Source organism: Callithrix jacchus, chromosome 4 (assembly GCF_049354715.1).
Source record: "Callithrix jacchus isolate 240 chromosome 4, calJac240_pri, whole genome shotgun sequence".
NCBI classification, from domain to species: domain Eukaryota; kingdom Metazoa; phylum Chordata; class Mammalia; order Primates; family Cebidae; genus Callithrix; species Callithrix jacchus.
In genome coordinates, this window is record NC_133505.1 from 137,560,183 (window position 1) to 137,581,457 (window position 21,275).

Here is a 21,275-nt window from a genome sequence, read left to right on the forward strand (position 1 = left end):
TGCAAAACACCAATCCCTTGCAGATAATTTCTCTTAAAGGCTGATAGTGCTGAACTCTGAATTCTTTCAAGCAGTTTTTCATTAACTTAGAATGCTGACATCCAGTTCTCATTAGGGGTTCCTTGGCTGGCATGTTTCAAAGGATGGCAGACTATTCTTGAAGTTATTAATAGTTTTCTTTCCCCAGAGCTTTAATTTGGAACCAATGACAATCTAGAATAATCACACACCTAAATGATGTTTTAAAAACCAAACAAATTTACAGACAAAAGTGAAAACCTGTCTCCTTACATTTCAAGTAGTGAAGATCTAAGATGCACATATTCAAAACATACAAATTATTGTTTATCTCTAAGAGGAGAAATGGTTCTCATTCAGCATATGTAAAATTGAAGACTATTGCTCAAAGATATACACATTTTCAGAAATCACAAACAATACGAAACAAATTCTCACAAAAAACGCTGAAACAACCCCCATATTTAGTCTAACTCCCAATTTAGTAAAAGGATAACACTTTGTCTGTCTTATCACTAAGAACGCTTTAATACCATTTAAATCAGTTTTTGTAAGTGTAGTATTAGCTAATTGATGCTAGTTGCTTTCTGCTGTGACACTTGAATAATTCATATACACAAATAAAATTACATTAGACCAATGTAAGCCATTTTTAAAAATCCAATTGATTGCTTTACTCACCCTTATCTTGGCAGCCACAGCTCTCTCGAGGAATAGACTAAAAAGCTGGGGTGAATCAGGCACAGGTGCCCAAGCAACTTGGCACCAGACACCATGGTATGTTTGCCAAAACCATCACTGCCCATGGCCACAGCGAGCAAGGCAGAAGATTGCCCGAGACGGCATGTTCTCACCACAAGTGGGGAGGCAACCCGCATATGAAACACTGAATGAGCCATCTCTAGTCTGAAGCAATCTTTAGATAGGACAAGGAAGCTATTAAAGTTGTGATTTAAAAATAAACACAACTCAGATTCAAGTAAAATGGTTGATTTTCATTGTTCTACATAATTATTTTAGAATTTCCACTATTTGTGTGAACAGAAACTATAGATAAAGGGTAGCAAGTGAAAAGAGGAAAAGGCAGCACTCAATCCATCATAGTAGCAAAATCAGAAAAATAAACTAATGAAAAGGAGCACCTTCTCTGCATTGCTCACTGCCCCATATGGATTTCAACAGGATCCCATGACGGCTGGCGTTCAAATGAGTTCAGTATTAAGGGAGATCTTGCAAAAGATCAGGAAAGGAAGGAAAGGGAGGTCAGGGTGTTTAATCCCTACCTCATGTAGGGAGGGATCCCTACATGGTCACATCAGGCTGACTCTGTCCTTCTGACAATGGCACATTATCTCTGCTTGGGGGTTTTGGAAACTACTCTGCCCTACCTCCTTCAGACAGACCTAGAGAGAATAGGACAGCTGCAGATACTAGCCTGGGGCCACCACCAGTGTCCTGATTCTCTTACGGTTTGTCAAGATTCCTTTTATTCAATATTTTTCAACACATGCTAACACAAATATGCCTTATAAACTCTTCTAATTAAAAAAAAGAAAAAGAAAAAGACATAAAACTTGAAACAACATGAATATGAAAAGTTCTTTTAAACTGCCACATATATTCTTTTCAATAAGCCACAAATATCTTGCTTATGAAATACATTCTACAGAGTCTACCAGATGATAAACAGAATGAAGTTTCCCTTGAAATTTTTTAGCCTTCTGCTCCTAACTACACAGCGAGAAAGAGTATTATACTTCAAACAGAGCCCACAATTTCTTAATTTTCTAAGACACGACATCAAAAACAAGAATCCTGAAACTTTACAGCACTGCCATTTAAAAATTGGTTTCTAACTAATGATCAAAAAGCAGAGATACAAGATTTCCATGTGGCAAGAATGGCAAGGTCTAGAGGAAGAGAGGTTTGGGAGGTTTTTTCGGTCCCAAACTTTTTCTTCCCTCTCTATTTCTGCTTCTTGGTTAACCTAGCCTGTCCCCATTATATAGAAAATGATCAGAAAAACACTCGAGTGCCAAGACAATCTGTTTCACCTCCTACTAGCATTTCCCAGAAGGTATCAGGCAGATAGACCATTTAACAACACACAGGTTTAATTAAACAAGTCATTCTCTGCACTATTTTATGTAGCTGTAAAATAAAAAACATTCCAATTTTAAATAAGATGGTATACTGGTAAAAAAAAAAATGAGATGGTACTTTTTAAAATTATGGGCATACAGCATCTGGTAGTTAAAAATGATGGTGCCAGAGACTACTGACATAAAAAAATCTTACAATAGCAAGTTTAAAAAAAAATGACAGAAATGGTGCTCATAGTATGACCCCATTTTTAGACGGCATGTGAATTCAACTGCCCAGAGATCTAAAAAAAAAGAAAAAAAGAAAAAGAAAAAAAATGTATTAAGAGTGCTTATTTTGCATAAAGATTTAAGTGATCTTTATTTTCTTCTGTTCGCCTCTATTTTCTATGATGAACATGTATTAGTTTTGTAATAAAGAAAAGTATTTAAATAAAGGAAGCCACTGAGGAGAAAAAGAATGCTATGTAAATACGAAGTATGATTAATAACACAAATGCAAGAATTATTCATCAGAGGGCCTAGGGAGGAAAAACATCTTTGTGTGGGGAGCTTTCCTAGAGATGTCTCAAATCATATAATTTGGGCTTCTAAACAACATCTAGAGATTGGCAGGGTCTTTTAAAAGCAGGCAACCGTAGGACATGTTGATTCTGGATATATTTTTTAAAAACAAATCCATCTTTCACCTTGCCTGTCATTCTCCTCCTTGACTCTCCCCACCATATAATCGTCTAAACTAGAACCATGAAGTAACTGATAGTGTTACTGGCAACCAACTATGGTGATGTGTGCTTACACATTTCACTTTTGGACCTATTTTTGTATGAACAGGATTTGTCTATTCATAACTCATACCCTGTGACTACCATCAGTATACTGGAGCATCTATGCTTGCAAAATGTTATGTTACTACTGTCTATTTTGTCATGTAAAGTGGCCTATGGGCCAGGCACGGTGGCTCACACCTGTAATCTCAGCACTTTGGGAGGTCGAGGCAGGCAGATCACCTGAGGTCAGGAGTTCGAGACCAGCCTAGCCAACATGGGGAAACCCTGTCTCTACTAAAAATACAAAAAAATTAGCTGGGCATGGTGGCGCATGCCTGTAATCCCAGCTACTCGGAAGGTTGAGACAGGAGAATCACTTGTACCCGGGAGGCGGAGGTTGCAGTGAGTCAAGACCACGCCATTGTACTCCATCCTGGGAAAAAAAGAGTGAAAATCTATCTCAAAAAAACAAAAAGTGGCCTATGAAGTTCTGTTGTGTTTTATGTTTCTCAAATCCCCCTTTAAAAACGTAAATAAATGTCTTTTAAAGAACTTAAAATTATTTTTTCAAGCATTATATTTTCAAGATTTTCCTCTTTCAGGATTATGGTATTCAAGATTATGACTGGCTTCCCATGTCTCCATTGTTTTATTCTTTTACTACGTTTCAAATTAGACTGAAAGTGCTTTATCACCCAGAGCCTGGGCCTGCCTACGACATCTCTCACAAACTACAAAACACACCTACAGGGAAAAGACCAGATCTAGGGCTCCTTGACCACACAGAAGCTTTTTGGAAAGTGGTCCTATCCATGCTGCTTTTTGTCCTTTTATGGTTGCTAAGGTCTGCTCTCCTCTCCCAAGACAGAGGTGGGAGAGGGAGCTGGGACAGACACAGCACTTGGCCAAGCCAAAAGGCAGAATAAACCAGGATAAGGGGTAAAACAGGCCAACACGGTGAGTCACAGTAAGTACCTATGAAAGGGCATTAATTTAAAAGCCTGGGAAAAGAAGCAGTAGAGGGAAAATACATGGTCCCTCCCACAACTATAAACCCCATAATCAGTCACCAGGGAAACATTCCAGAGACCCTCACGTGAAGGCAAATCTCTTTTTCCTCAAAATTAGCTGGACTATCCTAAAACTGGAGCCCTCTCAAAACTTCAGTCAACAGACTGGTGTGATGCTACTTCCCGTTACATTTACAGTACCTTGGCATGATGTAGGTCAACACCATACATGGAAAGCCTCTTTGCATTTTCTAAGAACTGGGAATCAGCTTGTGCTGGAGATAAACCCCTGAGAATCAAAAGAAACAGTATTATCTTCTTAATGGGTGCAGAGCAAATATAGTCAAATGAGAGGAGTATCTGTGCTCAGAGAGTCTGAAGGAGAGGAAGTAACCCAGCCAAGTTTGCAGAAAAGTAGGAAAAGGTAAGAAAACAACTCTTAACCTTTAATATTTTTCTCTTAAGATCCTATCATCTAAACCTGCTAAATTGCAGAGAGTATGTATACCTCCATTCTGATCCCTTCTATCGTAAAAAGGTGCTTTTGATTATTTCCACTGAGGAAAAAAGTCCCAGCAATAGGGCACAACATAAGCACCAGAGAATAAAAAAAAGTGATCTCATCATTTTCACTCCTTCATTTTATTTCACTAGAGTTCATCATAATAAAGATCAAAATTATTTGTATTTGATTTTACACCTATGATAAGTAACACAAATCACATTCTGGCTATATTAAAATTATTTCCAGCTGGGCACAGTGGCTCATGCCTATAATCCCAGTACTTTGGGAGGCCAAGGCAGGCAGATCACTTGAGGTCAGGACTTCAAGACCAGCCTAGCCAACATGCTGAAAACCCTGTCTCTACTAAAAACATAAAATTTAGCTGGGCATGGTAGCAGGCACCTGTAATCCAAGCTACTTGGCAGGCTGAGGCAGGAGAATCGCTTAAAGGTGGAAGTTGCAGTGAGCCCAGATCACACCACTACACTCCAGCCTGGTGACAGAGCAAGACTTCATCTCAAAAAAACCAAAAAACAAAATAAAATAAAGTAATTTTTATTCCTATTAATATGCCCAACTAAATAAAATTTAAGCTCCTAAAGAGCAAGACCATGTCCCATTAATTTTCACATTCCCCATGGCATTTCAGTATCTCATATTTCCTATTAGAATTATACAACAAATGTCTATTAAGTAGAATTTAAATAAATTAATAAGAAAATATTTAGAGTCAAATACTGCATTTTTTCAAAGAAAAGTCAATTAATATGGCCTGTTTAAAAACCTTCTAATTTTTGAAAATTCCTTTCAGATCACTTTAGTAAATATTTTATAAAATTATAATTTTGCGACATAGAACAATTCATAATTTTGCAGCTAGAGTTCTAAAAACTTGTGTAAAAAGTTCATTTTCTTTTCACACAGACATAAATGTTCTCAAAGTGTGATAACAGTATTAATGCAATGTAAGCAATCTTAGCAAAACCAATAGATCATCTTCCAGTGGCACCACCTGTACATTTCAGTTACCATTCCTATGTCCACCACCACCTACACTGTAATTCAAATCCCAGTGCCTCAGTATCTTCCTAGCTTTCTTACCACACAGAGTCATCAGGACAATTAAAAGGCAGAAGGAATATAAAGTAAATGTCAAATAAGTATGTGGGCATGTTTGTTTCCAATGTGTATATGTTAAGGAATAGGATAGGGAGAAGAAGGTGTCATGGGGAAAAGTACATTTTTCCAATAAATCAAAACATACGGTCTCATGAGCATAGTTTCTCATACGATAGTCATAAAAATAATGAAAGGATACCTCAAGGGCTGCACGTTGTCTTGATTAGTGCTTGGTGAAGCTCCAAAAGGAAAAACTGGAAAATCCTGTAAATTGTGCTCAACGTCTAGTAACTGCTACAAGAGAAGCTATTTAAATCTACCATGGCCATTCCCTCTCCAGTCAGTAAAGCAACAGACCTGTGGGTTTTGTGCAGTTCTGCCACCTTCTCTTCTAGCTCCTTAGTCTGAGTTGGGGCAAACTGGAATTCACTGAGGTCGATGCTGCCATGTTCTTCTGAGTCATAGTCGCCAAGTTCAGCCTGTAGTGTGTAGGATCCCAGAAGAGCATGAGTCACAAAAGAGCAGGGCAGGCGGCCAGAGGCAATGTCCTGCCGGAGCTGAAGGCACAAGAAGTATCTGTGAGGAGCAGAGGGAGAAAGGGGTCAGAGGAGAACCATTAGGTGAGACTGGAACACCCATAGTCCTTAAAAACTAATACCCCTTTGAAAACAAATATACAATATAGGTGTTCTTTATACCCACAGCAAAAATCTTCTTCTCTAATAAAAAGCCTCAACTTGTTCCTTGGGCTCCTAAACTTGTGGCTTATTTATAGAAACTGGGTCCAGAAGGCTAATTTGTGTGTGTGTGTGTGTGTGTGTGTGTGTGTGTGTGTGTGTGTGTAAAAGAAAACATTTAGAATCAAATACTGCATTTTTTTTTAATAGAAAAGTCAGTCACACACACACACACACACACACACACACACACACACACACACACAAATGGAATGAACATTCTGAACTGCTGTTCCGGTAAAAGTCAGTCTATAATTACTATTAAGAGTTTTGTGACTGAAGTAAAAATTTCAATCACTTAAACTATCTCCTTGGATTTAAAACTGTGATAAAAATTAGCACTCAAAAGATGTAAAGATTAATGGATTAAAAAAAAACTAGTCAATCATTTGTAAGAAAAGCTAAGGTCATCCACCCTTTATCATCTTGACTCTGTTTACACTAATTTCTTCTTTTCCGGAAACACCTTTAAGAACAATTATTGATAAATCTCTACTTTGAAGCCCTTACTTGTCCACTTACCCTATCTAAAGCCGTAGCTAGCTCCGTTTAGTAGAAAAAGGCTGGGCTTTGAAGCCAGGAAGACCTGACTCTATATGACCTTGAAGCAAGTTAATATACTTGCCTAAGGGTAATTTCCTGCCTCTAAGACGCTAAGATCTCTACCTCCCTTTGAAGATGAACATGAACATCAGATAATATAAATAAAATATCTGCCAGATGCCTAGAAATCAGTAACTAGAAGCTATAATATTTAGTGGCTATAATAATGTTTCTCATTCAATGATCCATGTGGCACACTACAGTTATAAAAGAATTTCCATTTCCATGAAATAAAATGCACAAACACATAATATATAGTCTGTGGGGTTTTTTTCCCCCTTTCAACCCCACTATCAATTCCTCTTGGTAACGTTTTAAAATGTAATTTCTACTCTCAAATTTCACCACTTGTTATGGTCACCATGGATCCTCCGAAATCAATAGCAGAGTCCTCATTCTCTAAGACCTTTTAGAGACTGGCATTCCTGCTGGCGGTTGGGCGTCTTAGTCCCATGGACACTTGCCCGGCTGGGTTTTAGGGCCCAATCCTCTTCCTGCTCTCTACCCTACATGATCAAATGGGGGGTGCTGGCCTCTGGTACAGGCCTTGTTGTTACTGGGTCAGAAAGCACAACCCAGCACATGGGGCCAGTTCAGTTCAGTTAAACCTGGATTACCTCCAAATACATCATCAGGCAGAGCAGGGACTCTATCATCACCATAGTCCCACAGTGAGTAGCGTGCTTGCCACATGACAAGTTCTCGGCAATTGAGAGATTCAAAGTATTTTCACTATCACTACAATATGTTGAGTATTTTATGCCTTGCAGAAGTTCTCTTTTTAAGGAGGATTATATGTTTCCTCGACCCATAGAACGACGTGAGCATAACTGTACATACTTCAGAAACTAAATTTTAAGTCATGGGTCCAAGTTATCTTTAAATTCTCTAATCAACAATAGTGATAGTTCTCCATATTTTATGGCAGTTTTAGAACCTGAACACAAAGTTCCATCTTGTTGCTTCCTTTCATATTATTATCTCTGCTTTTCACATTAGTCCTTTCCTCTGTTTTCAAAGCCTAAGTTGAAATCTTGAAAACTTCAAACAAAAAATGGCAAGAGCTTCCTGAATTACCAAACTGCATCTTCACATAGCACTACGAAGCATTCTTCAAACATTATTCTAAATAGTGTTCTTGCCCTTCTCAAAAGCCTACCCCACCTTCTAAACAGTCACTCAGGTCATGATGAAGATTTCAATCATGACATTTAAGCTGCCAGGCCACAAGTACAGGCAGGTGGCTAGTCTTAGCCTGCACCATTGAGACCTTTAGTTAGTTGAGCAGACTATATTGTTCCTCCCACTACAGACAGGGAGACTGTTCAAGATCCATTTATATGGAAAACCAAAGTACTTACTGATGCTACAAACTTGCAATCACCAAAGGATTATCGTTCCCCAAATAAATTAATGCAAGGAGGAGTGTATATACAGAGTGTGTTGGGTCACAAAGTACCAATTATTGCATTGTTCAGAGGCACTCCTGCAGTGAAGCTCTACATCCTACACAGCCATTTGGTCAGGTTTTATGCTCTAAGTAGCTCAGTGTGCAGTTACAAAAGCTACTGTTTATTATTTACTAGGTGAAGCTAATTCATTCAGAGCTTAAATAGCATATTCCTATTCAGCAGTAAGTAGTTAAAACAAAACAAAACAAAACAAAAGGCTGCTATGTACTGCTATGTACCAATATTGGAAAGAAATCTCCATCCTTCCTATTTCACATGAATATTATGCACTCTTAAGCACCTCTACAATTTGATATCTGACAACAAAACTGGCCTAGCAGAAAGCATCAAAGATACATGAACTAAAAACAAGCAGACTCTTTTGCTAAGCCCCTCTAGTTTTCTAAATGTCATACACTGCACACAGTTGTACTTGGCCATGTAAATAACCTTTTTAAAATATGGTATATAACAATTATCCTTAAAAAAAAATCACAGCTGGGCACGGTGGCTCATGCCTGTAATCCCAGCACTTTGGGAGGCCGAGGCAGGTGGATCACGAGGTCAAGAGATCGAGACCATCCTGGTCAACATGGTGAAACCCCATCTCTACTAAAAATACAAAAAACTAGCTGGGCATAGTGGCGCATGCCTGTAATCCCAGCTACTCAGGAGGCTGAGGCAGGAGAACTGCCTGAACCCAGGAGGCGGAGGTTGCGGTGAGCCAAGATCGTGCCATTGCACTCCAGCCTGGGTAACAAGAGTGAAACTCTGTCTCAAAAAAAAAAAAAAATCACCCTTTATACTGCCTCTTACCAAAGCTGAGAAATGCTATCCCTGGTACCCAGTCTAACTGGGCTAAGACTTCAAGGTAATTTTTGATTCACAATATTGTTTCTTGGTGGCCATTCAAGTACTCAGAATCAATAAATATTCTCTTGCTCCTAAACAGAATCCTTTCTTTGCAATTTAAGTGTATGTTCTTATAGCTCACACAATCTTGGAGCAGATGGAAGTGAACTAGCTATTAACTCTACATAAGAAATCCTATCTTGTTTGGTTCTGGAGGGAGAAGAGAGAAAAAAAATTACCAGTTCAATGGGCCTTTTAAAATACTTTCATTTTTCTAACCTCATATCATCTGTGTAGTATCAGACTAGTATATAGACACATGAGTTATATACAATAAAAATGACCTTAGTATTAAAATCTCAAATATTCAATATTAATGACTTTTAAAAGTATAACATAGAGAACAAAGTTGTCAGCAGTTATCATTTTTTCAATTTTCATTACTAGGATATAATAAAAAATTAGAGAAAGTGAATAAAATTTTTGAAACTGGCAACATTTCAAACTATTTGGATGTACCCATTTTCAAGGAAACTTCTAAAACTTAAGAAAACTGTTTTGGTTTCCAATTCTACAATTACCACTATGCTCCCAGGGCACAGAAACAAATGAGAGCTGTAAGGAAAGGCTCATTCTAAAATGCAAATATATAAAGTACCTGGTGATATCTTCAGTCAGTTGAGAAGGATCAGGAGGATAAAACTTGACATTGAAAGTGAATAGCCAGGGAAGGTCTGTAATTATTAAACATCACAATTATGCACCCAATTAACAGAAGAATGACTATTGTGATACAATTTAAAGGTCAAGGATCAAACAGTGCAGACTAATCCAACTATAAATCAGTGTGCAGAATTCTACTTTTTATTTAAATAAATTAGCATCACTTTCCAAGTAAAAAGGAAAGGAAAAATAAAATAAAATCAATTACATAAAGAAGCCACCGTTAAAGAATAACAGGTTCTCTTTCTTATAAACATTTACCGGTACCTCGACAGGTGTTTTCTACAGTAATCTATTATACAAAAATTTTAATATAACCCCCAGGTAATACTTCTGAGGATCTCTTGTTGCCAAATATTTTCTACCCTTTTTTAAAAAAAATTCAGGATTTCCACATTGTTGTAGGGAAAGAGAGTAATAATCAAGAGGTAATAGCTATTCAAAAATTATTAATGGGCTTTTTGAAGAAGGTGTTAAAAGAGATCCCAAGAAGGGAAAGCATGGTACAATTTCACAATACTTTAGGACAATAATTTCCCAGGTTTTATAGAGTAGGTCTAAGTATACTTGTATATAACATACACTTTGCTGTACTGTTCCATAAAGAATGAATAAGTCAAGCAACCATATCATAAATGACTTGTTAAAAATTAAAATATTGATATTTATACATTAATATTTAACTATTTTGATAGAGCACATGTAGGATAGCTTTAAAAATGTAAAACTATGGAGGAAAGAGCAGGTATTATTTTCCTAAAGTGATCCAAATAATTCCACTAGCCTGAATTTAGAGTTCCACTTAAAGTTCATAATATTTTTAATTTACAAAAATAGTGTGTATATCAATATATATATATATATAAATTACTGCATTCTAAGTTTGTTTGTTTGTTTTTCTTTTTGAGACAGGGTCTCACTCTGTCACCCAAGGTGCAGTGCCATGGCACGATTGTGGCTTACTGCAACCTTGACTTCCCAGGCCCAAGTGATCCCCCCATCTTAGCCTCCCAAGTAGCTGGGACTACAGGCATGTGCCATGATGTCCAGCTAACTTATTTTTCACTCTTTCAGAGACCAGGTCTCCCTATGTTGCCAGGCTTGTCTTAAATCCCTGGGCTTAAGCAACCTTCCCACCTTAGCCTCCCAAAATGCTGGGATTACAGGCATGAACCACTATACCCAGCCAAGTTATTCCTTTCTATATATATTTAAAGACCTCATGAGACATTTAATTTATAGACTTGAAGAACAATTCCTTGAATCCATTTTGTCCTTTGTCTTACCATCAGCACACTACCTTTTCCCTCCCTCAAATATTTATTAAATGGCTACTGCTACATACACATGCATTTTTGCTGGATTTTGGCCCAATACATCACCATTCTGCCAATGAAGTCAATTCTGCTGAACTTAAGAGGTGGATTTCAGTTCTACTTTACATATTTAAAACATAATAACGGGATATAAGATTTTCCTGAATATCAAGAGATAGGAGGTATCTTGGCCTATATTTGCTGTCCAATATCCATGCATTGTGTTTGTGTAAACATTTCTTCGAGGTGATTGCTTATCCATAATTAGGCAAAGTCATCACAGGATTATCATTTCTTAATGGCTCCTTGTTCATGCTTGCCTGGGCAGGACTCAGGGATACATTTCTAATAGGCCACATATTTTCAAATATACTTCCAAATCTAAAAGATGTTGAAATGTACCAGTAACACTAAGGTTTTTTAAACTGACAAATAAAAATGGTACATATTTATGGTATACAATATGATGTTTTAAAATATATATACATTGTAGAATGGCTAAATTAAGCTAATTAACATATGCATTACTCTTCACATACCATTTTCATGGTAAGAGCACTTAAAATCTACTTCCTTAGCAGTTTTCAAGTTAAACTTTTTAAATTTAATTACACATTATCATCATCATAATTTTTACCTCGCTATTTATAAACAATCTTCTAGCTACGGATTGTTTAAGGCAACTTTTAAACAAGAACCATTAAGTTACAGGTTGTCATAGGTAACTCAAAAAAGATGAATATTTATATTTGCTAACTGCCTATGAGCTGAAAAATGAAAATATAATCATAGCGGAGACCAGGGATAAAAAAGGCAGGGTTTTTTGTCCATTTTCATACAGAAAGAAAAGAGGTAGATACAACTGCTAAAGCTTCGTTTCCTCAGCCTACTCTCATGATGGCTACAGTACATGATTCCATTTAAAGAGCTGGTTCCAATAGTTTTTAAAAGTCGAATCTTACTGTTATTCATCTTGCCAAACCACAAGGGTAAAAGTTCTAAAATAAGTTTTTAAAACTTCACAGATAATCACAACATAAGAACATGATTCGTAATCAGCAAGAGGTTTGGCCTCCAAAAGTTAGGAAATCTCCATGACTCTGAAGAGAGTGGCACAAAAAAATATATATAATAATCAAACAAGATCCCAAACAAAACCACAGGAAACAACTCAATGGAACATCAATCATATTTCAGAGGTTGCCCTGTTCTCTTCTGTGTGGGTCACTTGGCAGGTCTGATTTCACAGTGTAAGAACTAAGCATGCATAACCTTTCTGAATGCATGCACTTTGCAAAGTAACAACTGCAGAAGGGATAAAGGAAAAAGTCCAAAACTCTGGTACAGTTTCTTCCATAATGCAAGCATAAAGTATCTGGTGCCTACTTATTCCTCTTCTTTTTCTCCCTTTCTCATCATGAAGCAACCATAAATGGATGAAACACCAAGAAAATAAATACAAGAGAATGCAGGAAACCCAGGAATAATAATCAAAGGAAACAGTGACCAACCATGCTAGCCTGCCTGGAACTGGTTCCAACTTTAGCACTTCAAGTCTCATATCCCGAGAAGCCCCTCAGCCCTGTGCAAATCAGGAGGTTGATCACTCTAATCAAAGGCATTTTAAAAAAGGAAAAGAAAGATGAGCCCACAGGGACAGGAAATGAGAAAAATAAGGTATATGCTCAGAATAAAAAGAGAGAGTAGGAAAGCAAAAAAATGAAAGGGAGACTACCAAAAAGTTAAATAATCCAAGAAAGGAAGAAAGAAATGAAGAAAACCAATGTGGAGAACCTAAAGTGGGAGCTAGATGGTAGATGAAAAGGGCAGAAGGGAACGTACAGATTTGTCGCAGTTTGACCTTAGGAATAATAAGTAGAGAAATGAAATCAACAGTACGAAGGGCATCTTGCAGGGTGGCACCTGGAGAAGTGGTTTCTCCTGGGACAACTCTCAGGTCCACCGTCAAGGAGGGCGGTTAGGAATTTACCAGCCTTCAGATTTTATTCTCCAGACCGAAAATTCCAACTACCTGTAGCTGCCTACCTTCTCTACTTCCGTCATTCACAGACCCTGAAGTAAATTAAGTATCCAGATCCGCTAACAGAGGTTTCTCTTGGTTGATCATGTTTCTTGGCACAGGTACCAGAAAACAAGCCACAGGCAACACAACCTGCAGAGGCAGAACCTAGAGAGGGAACTGAAGCCAGTTAGAGTAGGACCCTTGAGGTGATTTTGGGATTCTACAAGAACAAATGGGGAAAGGGGAAGAAAGAAACGATGAGGCCTAACTACAAGCCTTGATTGTAGAGCCAATGGGCAGAGATGCCAGTGACCTGAGAGAACTGAAAAGATTGTTCCCTAGTCCTCACTCCAGTATATCCAGGAGCAGTGTCTCTATCATCTCTGTGGTGAAGATGTGCATATTGAACTGATGGTACACTTTCAAAATGAAGCAGACAAAGCAACAGTATCAGGTCTCAGTGGAGTAAAATTTACACAGAAAGTAAAATTTACAGAAAAGTAGCTTCTCTTTCACTCCCCTCAAAAAAGGGGAATATTACTTCATAGGACAGATATTACTTCATAGGACAATTTGAGTGAGTATTCAGAAATGTGAGTCTAGAACCTTCACAAAAGTAGGAGCCCCTGAGCCATGTACAAAACAGTAACAATTCCACAAAAATATTATTAGTACTATTAACTGCCAAGACAGCATAAATGCAAAATAGAACTGACCATTCTGTCACTGACCATTTATATCCCAAATAGATATCAAGATTACCTTAACTTCAAAGTATGATTATATAAATACTTACTTCTCAGTTGTCTCTTTATTTCTTTTGCAGGATCTAGCCAGTTCTGCATGAGGGAAAAAAATATTAACTCATAAGAAATATACTCTAGAGTCTAAAATAGAACAGTTCACAGTTCACGTACTTATGCAAGTGTAAACACATTTTAACAAAATCCTATTCAGAGCAACTTTCACCTATTGGCATTCCACTGGGCTAAGTATTGCTTTGCTTTTAAGTATATATGTGTGTAAATGTGTTAAGTGTGTATTATAAATAAAATATTCAAATGCTTTAAGGTGGGTCTCATGGGCCTCATTTTCTTGCATCTAAAATGGTCCAAATGATGAGACATATCTTCAGGTAGTTTTTATTCGATAGCAGAACTGCCAACTAATAGCCCCTGCAGACACTGAAATGAGAGCTCTTCAAGGGCAATAATGGGTTCTTAATCATGAAGGATAAAGTGTGAAAATGGAAACTGTTGGCTCAAAGTATATACATACCAATCAAACACAATTATCTCAACTCCTAAAGCCAACTACTTCTCTTCTCCTTAATCTTCCTTTTCCCTCCAACTGTGTAATTGTAAGGAGAGGTAAGGTCAGATTGGAGACAATATTTCCCTTCCTGGTCTTAATATAACATCCCTCTTTTTTCTTAACCTCATTCTAACTTGGAAGTAACAATCACAAGGAATTCCCTTTCACTTTCCTCTCATGTCTGCTCCTTAAGAAAGCTTTAAGAAAAACACTAGGAAGCTATTATAATGTCTTAAAGCAAAAAAGACCAAATTTAAACCAGTAGGTTTGAACCACCCAAGAACATGAAATTTTTGTTTTTCAAAGCTATCAGCAAAAGACCAATCCAAAAAAACTGAGGTTTTTTTTTGTTTATATTTTTATATTTACATTTTTCTATCCTCAAGTTATCACTAACATAGTGCATTTTTCGAGAGACAATAAACCAATTCAAATAAATAACACTACTTAGTTTTATTCATTCTAAGCAGTATCCAAAATAATATAACAGGGGTCATAAACCTCAGCCTGTGGACTGGTACCGATCGTGGCCTGTTAGGAACTGGGCTGAACAGCAGGACATGAACAGCAGCTAAGAGTATTACCGCCTGAGCGTCGCCTCATCTCAGATCACCACTGGCATTAGATTCTCAGAGGAGCACTAACCCTATTGTGAACTGCACAAGACAGGGATCCAGGCTGTACGCTCCTTATGAGACTCTTCCAACTAACGCCTGATGATCTGAGGTGGAGCAGTTTCATCCCAAAAGCATTCCCTCATCCCCACCCCAGTCTGTGGAAAAACTACCTTCCACAAAACCAGTCCCTGGTGCCAAAAGTTTGGAGGCTGCCATACTGTAACATCTGTAGTTACAGAGAATTTTATTCAGTTATACAAAGCAAACAATTAAAATGCTTAGTACATAGAAAATACCTTGCTGTCTTAATAACATATTAAAATGGTATAACTGATACTATTAAAAAGTAAAGAGTAAGATGCTGTGAAAGCAGAGCGGCGCGGCACGGCCCCCTCGGGTTTCAAGACTGTTCATGGCCTGCACCCAGGGCAGCAAGGATCCAAGGTGTGCATGGCTCTGTTCTAACACTGGTCATATTCAAACCTCTCCATAAAGAACTAACAGAGCATGGTCTAGTTTCATATTACTGGTGTCCCAGCTGCATGCACTACTCACGTGAGGGGCAGCAGGCCTCTCTAAGGGGGCCTCCAGTGCCATGTGAGGGAGCAGCTCTAATTCTCCTTGGGAAGACAGCCTGCATTCAGTTTGCATGCACTGCAGCTGCTGTCCCACCCAACAGCTGGCTCACAAATGGCCAGCCTTGATGAGTGCATAAGAATGAAAAAATATATCATTCAGCCTCTAGCCCAGACTGGTTGGAGGCTGTGAGAGAGGTGAGAAAGGGGCAAATGCGTGGAATTTCTACCCAAGGAACAACCATAGCAAGAAAAACAGAATCAGATGGTGCCAAATTGAAAATAAAAAAAAAAAATCCCCAGAACATTAACACAGAGAAATAAGAGAGTAGAGGAGAAAGTGCTGGTCTTAAAGACAGACACTTCCAAATACCCTGTTCCATTAAGTGTGAGCATTGACATAGATCCCAGCACAGTAGAGCAACAAAGGACCCTTCTCTGTTCCAGGAGAGGATGGCGGAGGCTTGCGATCTCAGGGACTAACCCTGTGTCTCAAACACCTGGCACCTTCTATTCTCACCTAAAGCACTGAGCCCTTGTACAAATTACCTAACAGTTTCTACAGGCCATGGTGAGAGTCAGGAGAGCTCTAAAAACCCTGTAATATGAGTGAAAAGTCAGCCAGCCAAATTCAGACTTTGTGTCATTCTCAGACCACTTTCCACAACACTGCCAGAGAGATTACCGAAGGCTGAAATGGCTTACTTTCAACCCTGTCCAAAGACTAAGTGGGTGGAGTTTACCTGATGTGATCAAATAGCAGAATGATTTCCTCACCTGGTTTTCGGTTTCCTAAACACCTTCACATTCACACTGTTAAGCTCCATTCTTGCCAAGCGTTCGGCTGTCTTTCAATCCCTAGTATTACAACTTTGCAAGGGCTGGAAGAGACTGTATTATTCATAACTTCCAGGGTACTTGGCAGTTTTAGGCAACGAGTAAGTACTAAATTGATATCTGCTGACTGGTATCTGTCCATTGCTTGTCTCCTTCCTCTCCATGCTATGATCATCTTAAATGATCACAAGTTATATTATTTTTAGTACAATTATTTTTACTTGAATAAGTATCTGTAATGAGTACTTAGATGGTAGGTGGGATATAGCATCATAAATTCCTAAGTAAAAAAAACAAGAAATGACTTAAAAGAAATACAAATTAATGATCTGCATTATCAGTTACAAAGAAATAGTAAACCAAACTTGTAAATACAGTAAATAATAAAGATAATAAAATAAAAATAGAAGTAACTAATAAAAATAACCAAATTCTTGGTTTGACACTTAAAGGAGGAGGGCTGGGTGGACCAAGAAGCAGATGCAAAAAGGTGGAAAATGCCATCAGAGAATGAGAAAAATGTATGAGGGTGCATGAGCACAGCACACAACGCCCCCACTCACCCCATGATATGTTACAGTATTCACTGCCAGGTTTTAGACTTAAAGATTTGGCTACTACGGCCACATATATAAACTTTGGATTCAGAAATACATGCCGTCAAATTCTGGTTTTCCATTAACTCTGTAACTTGGGCACGTTTTTTGGCTTCAAGCCTTAGTTTCCTCACACACAAAACGGGGATCACAACATCTACCTCATAGCGTAGTTGTTTTCAAACACGATTCATTCCTGAAGAATAAATATGCATGCAAGTACTTTCCCTAGTATATCAACATTAGCAGGTCACTATTTGCAATGATAAAACTAAAATTATCATGTTTTACTATATGTCTCTTCTTCACATAATTTTGTATTTCCATAGGTGATGTGTTACGCACATTAAAGAATTTAATCTCTACATGAATATTTCTGCCAAAGTTAATAAATCAGACTTTGGGTTCACAAAATAGGGTTATGATATTCATAGGAGAGATGAAATGAAAACCAAACCTCTTTTCCTTAGAGAAAATGTCTCATGTCAGCCCTTTCTTTTTTTTATTTTATTTTTTATTTTTATTTTTTTTTTTGAGACAGAGTTTCACTCTTATTACCCAGGCTGGAGTGCAATGGCGTGATCTTGGCTCACCGCAACCTCCGCCTCCTGGGTTCAAGCAAGTCTCCTACATCAGCCTCCCGAGTAGCTGGGACTACAGGCTTTGCCACTATGCCCAGCTAAGTTTTTTGTATTTTTAGTAGAGACGGGGTTTCACCATGTTGACCAGGAGGGTCTCAATCTCTTGACTTAGTGATCCACCCGCCTCGGCCTCCCGAAGTGCTGGGATTATAGGCGTGAGCCACTGCGCCTGGCCCATGTCAGCCCTTTCTCTATAAAGCTGCCTTAGTGTAGAAAAGATTCTTCTGGGAAATGAAGACATCAATAACATGATCCCTTCTCATGAAAACAGTCCCAAGTATGACTAGTCTAAGCGCTTCCATGTACATGTCAAAGTATTATCCAGCTAAGCTTTTCTATATTTTGGCTGATGGTAAAAATCCACCTGCAAATTTTTTAAAAGAGATTTTTCCCTGGACCACTCCTGGGAACATCCTAAAACATTCTCCAGGGAAAGAACCCGAGAAAGTGACAGCTTCATGCAATTCAAGATCAAGCAAGAGAGGGAATTTTCTCAGTGTTTCCTGAATCTTAACGTATAAGCAACCATGCAAAACTCGAAAGCTGAAACCTGTATCAGATTTCAAAAAATTTATCTTGGTTTATTAAAAAATAAATCAAAGAAGTATTTTGCCAACTACCTAAGGGGAAGAACAGTCACTTAATCAATTCAGTATCCTCATCACTTTCCCCTCTCTACTTCCACTCCAAACCCAAAACATGAACACAGTAAATATTTATCTCCTGAATGACCAACTGGTAAAATAAGGCACTAATAATAAAAGTTACAAGGAATCCTAAAACAGGCTTCCATCATAACTAAACTAAAAATAAAATGAGACCTTAGAATATCGAGTATCATTAAATCACCTTCAAACATGAAATCAGGAGATAATAAACTCAAGTTTGGGGAAAAAAATGTCACGTGTTTCTTTTCACTAACTTCTAACTGAAACTAAGCAGCACTTTCAATTAGGAACATAGCAGAAAAAAACCTGGTTAATATCAGCAGCACCTCTTTGTCACCAGAAGAAACAAAAAACATTTCCACATCACATTGTAGTAGCTACAGATCTTAAAATACAATTTATTGCTGGGTATGGTGGCTCTCACGTCTGTAATCCCAGCACTTTGGGAGGCTGAGGCAGGTGGATCACGAGGTCAAGAGATTGAGACCAACTTGGCCAATGCAGTAAAATCCTGTCTCTACCAAAAATTTAAAAAAATTAGCTGGGCGTGGTGGCACACGCCTGTAGTTCTAGCTACTCCGGAGGCTGAGGCAGGAGAATCACTTGAACCTGAGAGGTGGAAGTTTTGTGAGCCAAGACTGCACCACTGCACTACAGCCTGGCAAGAGAGTGAGGCTCTATCTCAAAAAAAAATGTATCATTTATGCTAGGCAATATTTTGAAATCACAGTAGCTATTAGATTAGACATTGAAGATTAACATAGAAATAAAAACACATACTAATAGAGTTTGACTCTGTGTCCCCACCCAAATCTCATCTTGTAGGTCCCATAATTCCCATGTGTTGTGGGAGGGGCCTGGTGGGAGGTTATTGAATCACGGGGGTGCACCTTCCCATCCCGTTTTCATGATAGTGAATAGGTCTCACAAGATCTGATAGTTTTAAAAACAGGAGTTTCTCTGCAAAAGCTCTCTCTCTGCCTGCTGCCATCCACATTAGATGTGACTTGCTCCTCCTTGCGTTCCACCATTATTGTGAGGCCTTCCCAGCCATGTGGAACTGTAAGTCCAATAAACCTTTCTTTTTTAAATTGGCCAGTCTCAGGTATGCCTTTATCAGAAATGTAAAAACGAACTAAAACGCATACCTATTATTTGTCTCAAATTTTAGATTACTATTTATGTACAGTGAAGAATTTCATCTCTACATGAATATTTCTGCCCACAAAAAGTTAATAAATCAGACTTCAGGTTTCCAAAATAGGATGACTATATTCATGTTACTTAGTTATTGGCTTTCTTTGTAGCCCTATATACTTTATTATAGTTATACATAGAAAACACTGTTCTGAGAACAGCCTGTAGAATTCATCAGACTGCCAAAGGAAACCATGGCACAAAAAGAGGTGGGATTTCTTTTCCTTGCCTTAAAAGGTTACAGAAATTTTTTTTAACTAAGAAGCACAGCGAATAACTGTGCTTATATGTACTTTACACTGAAATTTTTCTGTTAATTAGAGAAGCTCCTTAATCTTACTCTTTATCTGCCACAAATCTGAGCATGAAAGTCTGTCTTCCCAACATTTCCCCTACAACATTTTCAATACAGGTTCCCAGAAAAAGTGTTGAAGATGATTCTCAATTATGCTCTAGTGACAGAAACATCTATGGGAAAAAAGCTTAATTACGAATCATAATACTGTATTTATATTCATAGAATAGTGTTAGAACCTCAGAGAATATATGGTCCAAATGTCCATATTTGGGAAATGGTCTAACTCTCTTGCCTCAGTGGCTATGAATATTTGAACACTTCTGGGACCACGAACACATGGGATCACTAGGACTCCCCTACTCCCATGGCTTTCATGACATTTCAAATTCCTATAATGCTCTGCTACATCAAAAGAATAGTTTACCCCTTTGTGAGTGCTTTTCAAACTTTAAAGGGGCATATGAATCACCTGAATATCTAGTCAAAATAACGACTATTTGAGCAGGTCTAGGGTGAGCACTAGAGTTCTTCATTTCTAAGAAGCTTTGGCATGGTGCCAACACTGCTGGTCCTTGGACCACTCTTCAAGTAAAATAGCACTGGAGTTCTTTTTATGTAGAAATTCCTCTCTTTTCCTGAAAGCTAAATATAGAGAGACATTTTTCAAGTCCTACTGGCTTTTCAGTCTTCACTGAGTAAACCTAATTGTGGACAGCTTCCTGCAGAAAGCCTTGGCAGGGCAGTTTCCACATTCCCTATCTAAGCGATCTTTTGAACTCCTCCCCATCACAATAGCTGTGCCAAAGAATGCCAGGTCTTTTGATTCCACTTGCTCATCACTTTCACTTGACACAGATACACAACAACAGTCATCAACCTGCAGCATCCTATTAGTAGTCTGGGTGTGCGGTTGCACACAGCAGGGTCCCAGCAACGCTTGACCTGATAACAACCCAAAATACAGTTACAAAATCCATCTTCTAGTTCTGACAAAGAATCTTTTCTTGACCAAACCTTAGTCAGATGCTTCTGAATCCTCTTCCCAATTAGGCTTCAACTTTTGGACATCTGTATCCATCTACGCACAATCCAACTTTAGCAAGAATCCTGTTAGTAAGTTGGTTTAGTAAGAATCCCCCACCCTCGATAACTAATCACCCTGGATTTCTGAGGGGGTTCCTCATCCTCCACTATCCCCCAAGTGATATCAGATCACTGTTGTCTGCCTTCAGCAAGAATCCTGTTAGTTTGGTTTAGCCAGAATTCCTCTATGTGCCCCCTGATGCTTCCTCTAAGTGCCCCC

At 38.2% G+C, this 21,275-nt stretch overlaps 1 protein-coding gene across 50 annotated transcripts in view; it reads right to left on the bottom strand.

The window, feature by feature from the left end:
- The window catches only part of EPB41L2 (erythrocyte membrane protein band 4.1 like 2), a 225,724-nt gene that overhangs the window by 58,714 nt on the left and 145,735 nt on the right, over window positions 1-21,275 (bottom strand). For all 50 annotated transcript variants that reach the window (XR_013534545.1, XR_013534544.1, XR_013534542.1 and 47 more), the window contains 4 exons: window positions 14,026-14,068; window positions 9,826-9,901; window positions 5,882-6,100; window positions 4,102-4,189 (listed from right to left, as the gene is read on the bottom strand). Coding sequence is in view for 47 of the 50 variants with exons in the window: in XM_008995068.4 (XP_008993316.1) it covers window positions 4,102-4,189; window positions 5,882-6,100; window positions 9,826-9,901; window positions 14,026-14,068 (426 nt within the window). In the remaining 3 variants the exon portion in view is untranslated. The remainder of the gene's footprint in view (window positions 1-4,101; window positions 4,190-5,881; window positions 6,101-9,825; window positions 9,902-14,025; window positions 14,069-21,275) is intronic.